Below are 15694 nucleotides of genomic sequence, written 5' to 3'. Positions count from 1 at the left end.
AGCTGATCTTGACCTTCGATTCAATACTGGGGATCTATGAGATGAAAGATTCGATTTAATAAACATAATTATCATTTAATGACACCTTTAAAGATTATAAATCAATTATAAGATTATATTTCCCTATATGGTAGTGAATTTTGTTAAGGTAATAGTTGTGGAAGGAACTTAGGAAATCTACCAAAAAGATGTTTACATTGGAGTAAGCTAGTAACCCATTATAATTATTCATGTTCTATACAAGGAGAATTATGGACATATGGTTCTTTTCTTCCTCTCCCTCCTATTAGTTGCATCATTTTCTGCTGCAGAGACCTACAATAACAGAATCAGTTGCATATAGCCTGATCAAGAGATATTTATGGGTATGCACCGCTCCTCTTTCGGTATTTCTAAGGCATGCTATTTATGTTATGAGAAAAACAATGGCATTGTTTTTCTATTACTTATGGTGAGTACTGAGTACAGAAAATTCTCTAGCATCATAAGACAAATTCCTTTTGAGGACTATGTGTGAGGCCAAGGCTTGTCCCATGGGACAAAGACAATATCATTATAATAGTCTACTCCTTTAGAAAAATATACCCATAAAATAGTATTCAAACTAAAACAGAAGTAATTTATCAAATTTGCTATAAACAATCTTCATTGATGGAATCACAGCAATTCATCAAAATGCTCTTTCTTCTTTAAAAAAAGAATGTGCAATGCACATGCAGAGGTGGAGTACAATTAATTCAGAGGTTTTACAGTAAAAGGTGAGCATTAAAGAATGAGATAAAGCAAGTCGACGATATAGCAATAAGCAATTGAATTCAAGCTGAAATCCCATAATTTCTTGGCCAGTTGTTTGTCGGAAGCTTTGGAGCTAGGTGTCGCTAAATTACTATTACTGAAATACTGTCCTGTCACTCCATTAACTTGAGGATGTAGTGCCACATAGCATGTTGTTGCAGGCCCCTGTAGAGAAAGGAAGAGGTAATATCGACAATTTGAAAAACCATTACATCTTGATTTCCTATTCTTTTTTCATGAATGACGTAGCTAAGCAGTTAATAATCAGTTGAAATAGATGAAATGTCATGCTTTAAAATCATCAGAAAACACTCTTTGCCTTTGTAAATATTTTGGCAGTGATCATGAAAACTTTTGTCACGCTACAATACATTAATCTGGCAACTATAAAGAAGACCACCTTAATTGCACTGATTAAGTACAAGACAAGATTTCTCAGCCATCTATTTTCTGGTTTAAAAAACCCAATATTGGATTTCCTCAGCTGAAAACTTATCGCGTCCGATCCGGATTTGGCTATATGGACCACAGAAAGCATGGAATATTGACCATCCAGGGCCAGCCTTCAAACTGACATGACCATCCATTAAATGGTGTCACATTCTTGGACAAAGCAACTTGTGGCAAAAGAAGCCTGCCTTAACTTTGGGAGCAGCTGGCAGGTAGGTAGACTTAACTCATTACAGAGATTAAGCCCTCGCAACTGGTGAACAATCAATCACTTTTGGACATTGTTAAAGCATTTATTGTTATACTGGGAAAAAAAGATTACTAGCCTTCGAGAACATGACCATCCATTAAATGGTGTCTCGTTCTTGGACAAAGCAACTTGTGGCAAAAGAAGCCTGCCTTAAAACTTTGAGAGCAGCTGGCAGGTAGGTAGACTTAACTCATTGCAGAGATTAAGCCCTTGTAACTGCTGAACAATCTATCAATTTTGGACATTGTTAAAGCATTTTTTGTCATACTGGGAAAAAAAAGATTACTAGGATGAGAGGATTATGTTTTCAAATGTGTGTGTTTTAGGTTATGATGTATGTTGCAGTAGCCTTATCAGTAAATCATGTATGAACTAGATAAGCAAAAGATGCCATGGCTGCATCCAAAATGAAGTATCTCCAATGTGCAAACTTTGCATGGGCAGACTGCAAATACTGTGCAGTGTATGCACATAAATAACTGTAGAATATGTTACGGCTTAATATACATTGTTTACTTCTTTCCTAACAACTTAAGCTTTTGAGGTCCAGTGGCAAATTAAATTAATATTAGAGCCAAAGCTCATGGGTTCAAATCCCTGTCCAGGCCAATTTTTCTTATACTAATCATTTATGATCTTTTCTTCTCTTAGGCTCATTGCCAGTTGTTACTTGAGTCATTCTTGACTCATTATCTTGAGTCGTTTGTGACTCGTTAATGCAGCTTTTGGGCAATAGTGATAAATTAACAGAAAGTCGAAGGTAACTTCAATTTAATAAATGACACTGGCTCCTTACTTCTCGTAGTATTATACTCTAATTGGAAGAAGAAGTATTGAAACTTACCTGCTGCACATTTTTCATCATTAACTTTCAAAAAGCACCAGTAAGGCCTGCAATACAGAAATAAGCAAATTACTGACAAGAAAACATAAACATGTACTCAAATAGGTTATACAAATCATATATATATATATATATAACGCATCTAGAGTTTGTAATCCAGAAGATCAACCACCTCTTATGCAAGGATTGTCACTGACCTTGGCTGTCACAAGTCTTACACGTGATGCCACTTGTACTCAACATTACTTTGTGGACAACGTAGTAAACCTTAGTATTTTTATTTTATTATTTTCACCATTATTGTTACTATTGTTAATATTATTATTATTATTACTACTACTGATGCTGCTGCTACTATTATTATTATGTTTTAGACGACGCCTACAATACAGCCATTCCCTAATCTGTGCAGCCAATCAATATGCGATATATTTGCATCGAGAGCTGCACTTTAAATTTTCTTCATACAATAGTAAAAGATACTGACTGAAATACTGCCTGATAAGAGAGACACTGATACTAATTTTCTAAGTTCTGATTACAGTGGTATTACATTCATTTTACTGTTTAGGCCACCAAACAATGAGAAAGAATAAGATTGCTCATCATGAGAATATGAGAATGGTTGCTCACATATTCTGGTCCTATCAGAACGAGAAAAGGTATATCCATGAAGTGAACACATGGAAAAGTGGGAGGAAATGACAGCTCCTGAAACATAGTCATCAGGCAAACAAAAAGCAGGCTTTGTGGCCCTATATCCCCTACATGTAGGGTTTAGAGTCTGATAGGCCTTGTATCAGTACCGCATGACATCACATTACCATTTCATCCCTCTACCCGCTTCTCTCAATGGATAAAATAGAGAAAAAGATGAGGGTAACAATAAAAAGAAATTAATTTTTTCATTTCTTGTACTTGTCTTTTCACCAGTTAGCCTTAGGTTGTCAGTTGTCACATCCAATGAAAGGCAGTTGACCTAGGAATTCTTATTGGATACATTTGAGATTTTATTGCGCACCTAGGATCATAAAGAACATTACTAATCTTTTTGCAGTTGGTGATATGTGCCAAATTACCCAAATGGAAAGGGAGAAAGAGAACTTTTAATGATGTCACAACATTCGATGAAGTCATATGCCAATTCTAAATTTTGGTTTATAAGCTGAATGAAGTTAAGCAGAGCCATATCAAGATCTCCAAAAGATTGGTCACCCAGAAATATTTCTTTCTAAAAGACATACATGGGTCCTACCATGACTCCCATGGTTGGCAACTGCATGGCAACTAATTCTGATCCTTAGATAGCGGAGTTATGCCTAGAATTATTTATAAAATAATAGCCTGCAAGCTTCAAAAGAGTATAATCTCAAGTCAGCTTCACGAAAAAAGGTGCATTTGTGAAAGGTTGCTCAATATAGAAAAGTGGCAAAGTCACTTTCGAGCTTGGCATGGATAACGCTTATGATATAATGGAATATAATTTTTACTTGTACTAAAGGTCAAAGTTACTTTACAGCTGATTAAATTAGATTCTAAGCTCTTAAAAGAATTGTTTTTATAGGGTATTCAACGGGGAGTCCTTTGAAACTTTTAGCCGTCAAAAAGTTCTCGACAATGTGGGAACTTGTCGTGATGTTAAGGTATCTTAGTAAGATTGTTCAAGAATGAAAAGCTGAATTCTCACATTTTAAGAGGATGCCCTAATATCCATCTCCTTCAAATGATTCTTTTATTTCTTTAAATGCAAAATAGACACTTTTGGAGTGTATTTAGATTATACTATGAAATGTAGACATCTTTCTCTCACTATGTACATGCATATAATCTATATGTGTGCATCATGTATGTATTATACGTACATGTAATTGTATATGAGTTGAACTGGAATCCTGCCGGTAGGATTAAAGACTAAATCATATCAACAACAAATTATATGCCATCTAATTGGAGATACAAAACTCTACTCATGATGTACAAACACATGGATGAGTAGAAAAAAAGCATTTTATTTGGGAGGTATTTTACATGTGCGTCAAGCAAAGAAAAAATGGATGGTGTCAACAGCGTTAGTGTTTTTAAAAGTATGATAGTGCATATTTATTGAGAATTCACAGCATTGATCATGACCTGAATATTTTAAAACATGTGCAAAACCAAAATTTGATAGGGTTTGTGATACCTATGCCCAAGGCCCAAGCCTAGCCATCATCAATGCCCGCCTATAAGGTGGTGCCTTTGTTTATTTGGGCAATAGAAAGGGGGCCATGCACCCCCCTTTCTCTTCAAGAGACAAGGGGTCACACCCTGTGGAAACAAGAGTGCTCTTGTTCCCCTTTTTTTCTCCCCGCCCACATGTCTTATCTCCCTTCCATCGCCCTCCATTGCTTCCTTTTACCACCCACCTCCTTCTTTCCTTCTCCCACCTCCACCACCCCAATGTCTCTAGCCCCGCTCTCCTCTTTCTTGTTCATAAGATGTCCCACGCCAAGAAAGCCTCTGCCATTCTTCTCTCTCACACACACGTCTCTTCCCTTCTTGTGCTCAAGTCCCCTCCACCCTCTCCTCCCTCATTGTCTCCCTCTCTCTCTCTCCCTCTCTTCTCCTTTGTGTGTGGGTGTGGGTGTATGTGTATATTGTTAGATAGAGAGGTTGTGCCCTCTTTTCCACGGCCTTTTCTCTTTTCTTTTTTCATTGTCTCCTGATTTTTCCCTATGTGGGTGTGTGCATGTGTGGGTTCGTATGTAACGGCCCACATGGTGCCGCCTCCTATCGCACTATAGTGTACAACAGGGTAAGTTTTGTGGGTCAGGTATTAGAATAGTCATTCCCTTGTTATAACAATTATTAGTTTAGAAATTAGAATTTTCAGAATTTTGGAGAAATTTTTAGAAATTATTTTAAAATATTAGTCTGGCATTGATTCGATATATGTAGTTTTTGGATTATTAGATCCTGAGGAACCCTATAAAGTGATCTAGTTACCTACCTAGTATATGCGAGGTAAGTAACATCTATACTTTATAGTGATTATTAAAGATTAATTACGCAATTGTTATCATGATTCCCAAAATAAATTGCATATGAAATTTCATAATTATGTGAAATTTGATTTATCATTGCAATTCTAATAAGTAATTGCATGATTGAATCACCATAATAGGATCAAGCATGTAAAATTGGAATTCTCGCATGTTCAATTGTAAACCTGGAAAATAGTACTAAAAAAAGGAAGAATTATATATATGTGTATATCACCTGACTCTCGGCTTGACTACGTATGGACCCGGACATGACTATATAATACCTATGTTCAAGATTCGCTGTCTCGGTACCGAACCCCGTACCAGTGCCACATTAGTATAGTGTCGGTACGGTACAATATGTAATTTTTTTGGCGTACCGATTGTCGGTTGCCACCTGTACCGGTTTAGTACGGTATGCCGATACGACCGGTACCGTTCAGTTCGGTACGGTACGTCATACCATACCTATGTTACAGGGTTTAAGTGTGGCCGCATGATCTACGCCACAAGGGTTAAATGTGGCCACATGATCTAAGCCGCGGGGGTTAAGTGTGGCTTTATGATCACTACTCCGATTAAGGACTCTTACCAATAGAGATTAAGTATGGTCGTGTGACCCATGCCACAAGGGATGTATCTGGTCGTAATCTAGGCTATAGAGCTAAGATGAATTAGAAACTAGATACCCAAGATTTAAGTATATCAATATGAGTATGATTATAGGACTGGATATTTATTTGACTCTGATATACTGTATCGATTCATTATATTGATATTATTGAAAGGATGAAATGCATTGTTTTAATATGTGGATATTATTCAAAGAAAAGGTTATAAATTCTACTTGTTCAGAGGTATCATGTTTTGTATAATTTAAATGAGCTACATTACTTGATATGACTTAATCCAATTTTATAAAGTGAACTTTTTACTTACTGAGTAATGAAGCTCATAATCTTTACCTATATTTTTCAGATCCAGGTGCCAAAACTATGTCGTTACCAACTTTTGTGGAAACGTAAATAGAGGCAAGGTCGTCTTCCTAGTTAGTATACTTGGTTTTGATTAGTGGTGTATATTAAAATGTGGCTTGGAGTTATGTATAAATACTTAGATACTTAAAGTTTGAGTTGTAAATTTTGGAAATAGATCTCTAAATATGACTTGGGCTATAATGTGTATGATTTTATGTGATATTTCAGTTTAATAGTTTAGTTGTTCCGATAATCACTACCATCTGCAATTGAATTATATGATTTCAGGTTATATTGATTCATTGAGAAGTAGAATGCCTTACATACTTATAGGGCCAACCCTTGTGAGTATGTGGTGGTTGTCATGCCCTCGAATTGTGATTCTGGAGTCGGGGGTGTGACAAGGTTAGATGCTTAGAAAGCATTAAATTATATCAAATCGTCATATCATGCTTAGATGAAGCTAGATGGGGCTTTCACCCAACATGTCATGAAACTGGTTGAATTTTTGACCCCTTGATGCATAAGATACCTCCTCCAAAACACCTGAGTTTTGATATTTAGGTATTTTAGACATTTTAGATCATGATCAATGATGTGGATCCTCGATTTAAAATATCCATTTTTTATTTTACATAAATTGGACTGAGGGCCTTGATCCTACCAAAAATATAGTAGTCTCTTTCTCTGTGTGTGTCTCTCACTCCTCCCCTCCCTCCCTCCCTCCCTCCCCATTCATACATTGGCATACGTACAAAATATATTGTAACAAGGAGCTTATGTATTTACCTCCTAAAATCAAAGAAACAACTGAAAAATAAAAAAATCTCTCTTTTATTTATTTGCATTAATGAAGCATACGATTGACAAAACCTTGTTACCCGAACAGATTAGTTAAATTAATTCCTGGATGAAGCAAATTAGCAGTTATCTTCACCTCTTCTTCCCGTGCAAAGCAAAGTCACAGATACATGAATGTAATTTATAGATTGTTTCTCAAATGCTCAAAGCAGGTACATGGATAAACGGACATTAAACTTCCCGCTACTCAGCTAAGAAATGTTAAGTCAGTGCTCCAAACGGACTTATATTTCATTTATATTTCACACCGGACCATGTAATGAATCATTAAAATTTGGAAGTTCATATGAATATTATATGATTTATGAATGTTCTATGATTTACATGTTAGATTCAGCATAACTGTGAACACATTAGGGCAATATCATGATATTGCTCTCACAAATAAAAGAAAACATTGGTTAGCTGATAAACACAACAACCTTAATTACAAAAAAAAAAAAAAAACTACATGGACTTTTCACCATCTGCCTTAAGAAATGAGAGTCTACCTTTTTGCAGACTCATTCATTTCCCATGAGTTTATTTCCAAATGCAAATAATGCTTCACGGATGTATTCTTGTCACACATCTCACCCAATGTAAATTTTGACATGCCACTTCCATAGTGGATCGACATGAGTGCCCCCTTGCATAAACTTTGGAAACAAGAACCGGCTGCTTAACCCTAGGAGCTTAACAGTCAAAGGTTTTACAATTGTCTTTAAAAAAACTAAAGGGCATCTATTTAACATCAAAAACTAAAGCTAAGCACTCTTTACAGCTTGATGAAGAAATCTATTAATATGTATGCGTTTTGCAAATGTAATTCATAGGTGAGGCAAGACTACAAGATTCTTCTCTCTGTTCAGTGCAACTCAACATTGTTAAATTTGATTCCTTTGAATATTATACAATCTGTCCACAAATATTTTGTTTCATACTTTCGTTCACATAAAATAAAGCATTGCAGATGAGTCTTATGCCCAAGAATTTCTGTCACTGTACAAGTTGACAAACTTCCAAGAGCAGTATGCTGGTTGATATGCAATCAACATAAAGTGCATACTTCAGATCAAACCACAAGCATCGGGATAAAAATGATGTCAGCAACTTTGTGGGCAACTCCATATGATGCTGAGGATTGGAAGTAGTTCAACAGAAGAATCCGTCTGAATCTTTTGTAAATATTTCAGTGTTCTGAAACCATCTTATCCTTCCGTACATAATCAGAAAAGTAATTGTAATCTTCTGCCACCCATTTATCTTCTCCAAAACTCTTCGTCTGAATTTCAAAGCTTGATCTAGCATCATTCATCTAAAACATTTTTGCATTCAACAATGAAACTATATGCCATAATGTATCTACGGGTAAATTTCACTATCTCATCAGCTTTATATTTCTTTGTTTCTTCTGATAGATTTTTCTCAACTTCAATGGATGGAGCTCTATAGTTTTTAACTTCTTATCTTTCTGATTTTTAAGATATCCAAAATTCCTTGCTTTTCTTTTCTTTAAACATAATATCAAATATTGGTGCATTGTAGAAAAACCCTTTTCCTTCGAAAGCACCAAGGATCTAAAATAGTAAATGGTGTGCATCAGGCCACAGTAAAAGTCACTATATCAAAGATTTTTATAAAGATCTGGCCGACTTCTATATTTTTAGCATTGAAGTATGTGGAGCAAATTACAATACATATCCACACAAATTTATAATCTAGCACTAAACAATCAAAAATACTGTTATTGCATTTAAGTTGATTCAAGACCTCTCCTTTCTCTCTAATACCTTCCACAATATACACAGAAAATGATCTGGGCATTCTCAGCTTGAAGAAACATCAATCTCAAATAAATGATTGATAATTGATTCAGACTAGCAAGCAACAATCATGGGGACCTTTGTTTTCCATTTTTCATCCATCGACCACCACTATTTACAGCACTAAATTTCCTTATATTTGTAGGAGAAAACCTAAAGTGGATGCACCATGGGATCTTTATGATCTTGTTAAGAACTTGCTTGACTTGAAGAATGCATTGTGGGAGCCTCAAAAGTCTATCCTACAATCCTACTCACCCCGTATTGCTAGTGACACAATAGAATAGCTTAGCATAATGGTCTCTTGCACCCGAACTTCATCTTAAATATTGCCCAGATTGCTCTATGACCATTTGCATGATCTTATTGCTGAGCTTATTTTCTATAACTTCAGGTGCACAAGACAAACCTCTTCCATAGGAAGAGCTCATCTTTTACAAGCATTAATTGATGATTTGTCATGAGTGACCTACATATATCTCATGCAAAGATGTAATGAAGTTTTTGCCATCTTAAGTATTTTAGAACCCGTTTAACATTAACATTTTGACTCTTATATCTGACTTAAGTATATGGTTGTTGAGGTTCTGTTTGGTTGCACAGTCTATCTATTATAAACATTTTGTGCTGTTAACATTAGTGAAATAGATTACCTGCATAGAAAAATGAACATCTTCTAGAGGTATTTAGTGCTCTTCCTTTTGGAAGAAATTTCTTAGATGTTCTGATTGTTAGTTATTTACCAACAGGTTGTTCCTCTTCAATGCTAGATGGTAGAAGTCCACTAGAGGAACTTTGACCATATGAATCTTATTTCCATCATTTCCCGGCTGTGCTTATTTTGTATCTAACCTTATTTGATCAATGAGAAATTGAACTCTAGATCTATTTATTCTTCCATGTATGTATCAAATCATAAGTTGTCCATTGCAATTAGGAAGCAAGGAAAACACTTGTATTTTCATCCACTAGTTAGGCCATGTTTGGCAGAACTTTTGGAGAGGCCAAAAAGCACTTTCTGACCCTCCAAAAGCACTTTTAAATTGAATAGGGGTGTTTGGTAAAAAAAATCGGAAAGCTATTTTAGCTTTGCCAGACAGCTAAAACAGCTTTTTGGGAGAAGTTCCATTTTGAAGCTTTTCCGGAAAAGCACTTTTAGGCCCTATCGAAAAGCTGTTTTGAGTTATAAATTTTTTTCTTTTTGGACCAAAATACCCATGATAAAATATAATAATTACAAAAAATGACAATATTAATATATAATGATAATAATTATAATATTTTATACCTTTATTATTGTATTATACTATAAATATAATATTATATTACATTATATCATAATACATTGATATATTATATTATATAACATCAAATTATATTATATTATTATGCTATAGTATACAATATTATATTAATATATTATAATAATATTATATTACGTTACAGTAATATTATACTATATTATATATTTATTTATTAATATATACTATATTTTATTATGCTCTGTTGTATAATACTATGCAATGTTCTTTATGGTCATTTTGTCATACCAAAAATACTTTCGCAGTTTGTTTACCAAACACATATTAAAGTCTCACATCACTTTAGAAATGTAATTACCAAACAGCAAATAGCTTTTTATAAAAGCTCTACTTCCGAAAGCTTTACTGCCAACAGCTCTGCCAAACGGGGCCTTAGTTTATTTCTTTTGAGTCTCTCTCATGCTTATAAGTCATTTTCTTTTGCTATCCCACTTACATACATTCATAAAAAAGTTCATTAAGGAATTCTTGTTTCTGAAAAGGCTGCTTTAATAAATTTGAGTTCAAAAAAAAAAGGAATTAGATGCCTTACCTAAAGGAAAACATATAAAATAATATGTTTTTGGTTATATAAAATTAACTATGTTGTTGATTGATGAATTGAGAGATAAAAGGAACGACTAATGGTGAAATAAATTTAACCATATTGTTGGTTGACGAATTAAGGGATACAAGGAATGACTTGTGGTGAAGGACAGCACTCAAATATGGGATAAATTATTTTGAGGCATCACATCATTGGTCATGCCAAACTCCAAAAGAGAAGTACTGATCAAGGTGAACCTTTAGGCCATCTGTCAATTGGTTGTCCCTGGTAGGATGTTCTCATGTAGTCAATGTGAGATATTGTTTTAGTTGGATATCAAGAATGTGTTTCTAAATGTTGACTTATGTTTAGAAGTCTACATGAATCCTCCTCTTGGATTTTCCCCCACTAAAGGAGGATAAGTTTGTGGATTGAAGTCTATATATGATCTCAAGTAACCTCTTAGTGCATGGTTCAACAAATCTCATGCCTTGTTCAACTCTAGATTCAAGAAAAGCTGACTGATAATTATTTCTCCATGACAAGGACCATTGTGCTATTTGTCCATAAATGATATTACCTAGTGAAAATGACTTGACAATGATTATTTTTCTTTAAAGAATATTTATAGTAAGATGTGAATCAACATACTCTAAACCGACCCAAGCTTGGTGGTTCGGCCTGTACCGAACCAAAACAACACCAAATTCGGACGATTAGGGTTATCGGATCAGTTCGATTTATAAAACCCCTCACCATCCCCCCTTTGATGGTTCGAACCTTTGAGAGCCTTCAAAAGGGTTCTCTCGCCTGCTCTCTCTCTTTGCTCGAACGCTCACTCTCTCTCCCCCCTCTTCAATACCGGGACCACAACCAATGTCGTTGCCCTGGAGGTAAGTTTCTCCCCTCTCTCTCTTCCCCCTCTCCCTCCCTCCCTCCTCTCTCTCTCCCTCCTTCTCCCATTCCCCCTCTCCGCAAGCCCTTCCTTTCGCTCTCCCTTCCTCCCTCACTCACTCTATCTTCCTCTCCTTCTCCCTACCCCCCTTCTCTATAAACTCATCTCTCCCTCGCCTCTCCCTCCCTCCCTCCTCTCTCTCTTCCTCCCTCACCTTCTCCCTCTCCATGGTTCGATACACCCCAACTTGGTACAATACGTACAAATACCGTACTAAACTACCGGCCAGTACGAGCTCCGATACCAATCCAACAGACCTTGATTTGTATCTAAAGATATTGGAGTGGCTTTACTATTTGCTACAAAATTATGTCTTTCGTTCACTTAAGAGTGATAAACTATTTGGTATAATGTCAAGTAGGTTTTCCTTCTCAGGTTATGACAGCTTAAAGAAAGTAAAAGCTATAACAATTTTTAATTAAATAATGAGCTCTAATATAGTTCAGAAATAAATGATCTTGTCACAAACTCATATTCCTAAAAGATCTAAGACAGACATAATACCTAAGATGGTCAGTGATAATTATGTTGTTGAGCAAAATTCAAAAGGAAAGATTCTGGTGAATACTATACAGACTAAATTAGCTAGCTTTAATGCATAATCAGTTTATTTCCATATACAAGAGAAATGAGGATACCTTGAAATGTCTGGAAAGCTCATTAGCATGCAAAATATTAACAAGTTTTGACTGCCCATAAGCAAGATAACTGTTGTACCTGTAAAATAGATATATCAACATATAAAACATATAAATATTGCATAATTAAAGAAGTAGTCTAGCTATACATAAATCAAATTTGAGAACAGAAAATTAATTAAAAAAATGAACTGACATCATCTTACGAAGCAGATAATTAACTAGGCAAGAAGTGTTCAATGCCACACTTCCAAAGTAATGCGAAGTCCTAGCCGTAAGAAAGTTTACCCTGACTCATCATTTATCTTATTTAAACAAATTCCTTCCTGATAAGTAACATTGTGTGCCTCTGATGAAACAAGAACAATCCTTCCTTCAACATCGCTATTACGAGATGTTTTTTTCATGTTCTCCACCAAAAGATGTGTTAGAAGAAAATGGCCTGCAAAATGAGAGAAAAAAGTTCCATTATGTAGCATTAAGTGATGAAGGCATTACCGACTAATATGCATAGGTCAAGAAAATTTTATCTGCTAGCCCAAGAAATTGAAGGTAATAGTAGGAAATATGCACGATAATAAATAACTTTATAGACAACAATTATAGAACATATGATTGATCTATTAAAACATATTAATACATGAGATAACAATTCAAAATTGCTTTCAAACTGCAAAATTATGCATCATATGCAAGTATGCAACTTACTATAAAGTTTTAAGGCACTGATCATTGTTATATGCATAATCATAACTGCAGATAGTACATAACGCAAAAAATGACATACACTAGAATACTGGATCAATTTCCCATGAACTAACATGCCATCACCTCTGGTAGGATAGTAATGAAGTAAAATACAATTATAATCAACAACATAATAATCCCAAGATACTACACCATAAGTAATAGGAAAATGATCAAATGAACAATGCCACATAAAATGAATATCATATCAATACTTGGAAAGCTCATACAATTAACATGCACATAAACACCCTCATTATCATCTTATCAAAGAAGCATATATATATATATCCTAAATTTAACCAATTGTTCAACAATAGTTTCATGTGTCATGTCATCTATTTCTCATTAACTTGATTTTCGGATTTCATAGCAAGATTTTTTGGGCTTTGGATTAACTAAGTTCATGACCCAGTCCAAGACTGGCAAAATCCCACGCATAAGCCCATAGACACTATCCCACGCATAAGCTCGTGCAGGCTATCCCATGCATAAGCCTATAAATGCTATCCCACGTGTAAGCCCATGGAAACTATCCCACGCATAAGCCGTAGAGGTTATCCCGCGCATAAACTCGTAGAGGCTATTCCGTACATAAACTCGTGAAGGCTATCCAATGCATAAGCTCATGGAGGCTATCCCATGACGAAGCTAGTCCAAATCATATCTTATTCGTCTGATTTACAAGTTACACTTGTCAAATCAATTTTCACTTGCACAATGCATTTCTCTCAAATTCAAGATAATATTATTCACATATTCATGTTTTCCATATCTGACACATATACTATCATGCAAGTATATTCGTACTGAAAATATAAAATATGCGATCACATGCCAAATGAAATCTATCAATGTAAATCACACAATGCAAATTCAGTAGTGCAAATCAATAACACGTATATAAATATATAATAGTAATCTAGGTACAGAAATCCTTACCTCTATCACAATCCATTTAGCATCAACATCCTTCGTGCCAAGAAGAGCACTGATGAGCCCACCAGCACTGATCTCCAGTGACCACGAGTCCTCGCCATGTCTGACTGCTGACACCGGCAGCCTATTAGCCACAACGAACAGCCTCTGCTTCATGGCCTTCCATTAGACCTCTTGCATCCGTTCCTGGATGCCTTGCCCGCCGCCAAGCCCGCATCCACCACCTCTCCATTGGGGGCGGCGCCTTTGGTACTTAGGATCCCAGCACACACGGTGTCTTCAGCGCCATCTTCGAGCTCGTGCTTCAAACAAGCGATGCAGGCTAGCATCTCTCTGGCAACAACAATGCTCTTCCGATTCTACCCTGAGGCCTTGGATGATGTTTCGAATGACTTTGATGGGCTTTTCTTACTCGATTTCTTACTCAGCCTGTATCTTCTCTCTGTTCACCTCCCACCACAGCTTGGCGTGCACCTCCCCAAACCTTTCTCGGCTGAATCGAACCCGATGAAGCTCTCGGGTCCCATCGGCCAACTCTTGGATGGTGATGTAAACCCCAGGCTTATCCTGCTCCACCCACTCTGTCACCTCCGGATCGTTGGCATGGCTGATGGAGACGGGAGGCCTCGTCCCTAGACGATGTAGTCGTCCTCGATGCCTCGACCGAAGAGGCCTCTCCCTTGACACCCGAAGACTCCACAGCATCATCATCACTGTCCCCGACATCATGCACCTCGACCACTTCATCATCTTCCCCTTCCTCCTCATCGTCATCATCCACATCAGTGGAAGCCACTCCGACCGGCGCCACCCGGAACCCATTTGATAGGTGGTGATGAGATCCCCGCCAAGATAGCCGCCGCGGCAGCCAACGCCTTCGCCTCCTGCCCGCTGCCGGAGAGCCTGGGGAAACGGAGGAGGGCGGCTACCGGTCGTGGGCGCCGGATCCGAGGGACTGGGCAGCGATGCGGCGGGGATCAAGCCCTCTCCTCCTCCCGGACGCCTCCGATCCCTCCTCCGCCGGCGCAGCCAACACCTCCACCTCGTCTCCTTCTTCTCCTTTGGCCGTGGCCGCCTCACGGACCCTCTGCACCCAAACGCCCCCGCCCGGGATACAATCATACAATCTCTCACCACAGAACTCGGCACGATCGGGGAGGTTGGAGATTAATCTCCAACTCTCCTCCCACGATCGGTCGATCGTTGCTCTGTTACAGCCAAACGCTAATGGCCCATTAGCCCAAAATAACGGGCTATTATAGTTACGTACAAAGTTTGAGATGGTAGCAGTGTTAGTAGACACATACTTAGGGATCAACGGTCTCAATAGGGCTGACGGGGGATGCAACTGCTCCACAATATCCATCATTTTTTAGATGAATACGCCTCCCATTAGGCTACTCATGTTTATAGAGAAACCAATAGTGCAGCTGATTGGATGACATTCTATGCGGCTCATCATTCCGAAGACTTTATCTAAAAGGACCATGTCTCTATCCCATCATCCTTGCAGTTTCTTTTATTTTCTGGCTACTTGGGCAACACTCACACCCGTTGTGTGC

General features: G+C 37.1%; 1 protein-coding gene across 4 annotated transcripts; it reads right to left on the bottom strand.

Moving 5' to 3' along the window:
- Window positions 1-593: 593 nt before the first annotated feature.
- Window positions 594-15372, bottom strand: LOC103695981 (short-chain dehydrogenase TIC 32, chloroplastic-like). 4 transcript variants are annotated; one of them, XR_005511998.1, is made up of 5 exons: window positions 14136-15372; window positions 12643-12888; window positions 12447-12516; window positions 2340-2386; window positions 594-960 (listed from the first exon to the last, which is right to left on the bottom strand). XR_005511998.1 is itself a non-coding variant. In XM_039126800.1 (5 exons), the coding sequence occupies exons 1-4, from the start codon at window positions 14149-14151 to the stop codon at window positions 2360-2362; spliced, it is 276 nt and encodes a 91-aa protein (XP_038982728.1). In that variant the 5' UTR covers window positions 14152-15370; the 3' UTR covers window positions 594-960; window positions 2340-2359. The 4 variants fall into 4 exon arrangements, 1 of the variants encoding a protein (XP_038982728.1); XR_005511997.1 differs by having other exon boundaries at window positions 12447-12525; window positions 12653-12888; window positions 14136-15371; XM_039126800.1 differs by having other exon boundaries at window positions 12447-12525; window positions 12735-12888; window positions 14136-15370.
- Between the last annotated feature and the right edge of the window lie 322 nt (window positions 15373-15694).

This window comes from Phoenix dactylifera, chromosome 5 (assembly GCF_009389715.1).
Source record: "Phoenix dactylifera cultivar Barhee BC4 chromosome 5, palm_55x_up_171113_PBpolish2nd_filt_p, whole genome shotgun sequence".
NCBI classification, from domain to species: domain Eukaryota; kingdom Viridiplantae; phylum Streptophyta; class Magnoliopsida; order Arecales; family Arecaceae; genus Phoenix; species Phoenix dactylifera.
This window is presented reverse-complemented; position numbering and strand designations above follow the sequence as displayed.

Coding starts and splice junctions, on each gene's coding strand:
- LOC103695981 (XM_039126800.1), bottom strand. Junction 12,526..12,734: donor AAGATAAATGATGAGTCAGG/GTAAACTTTCTT, acceptor TCTATTTTACAG/GTACAACAGTTATCTTGCTT. Junction 2,387..12,446: donor AGCTTTCCAGACATTTCAAG/GTATCCTCATTT, acceptor TCTGTATTGCAG/GCCTTACTGGTGCTTTTTGA.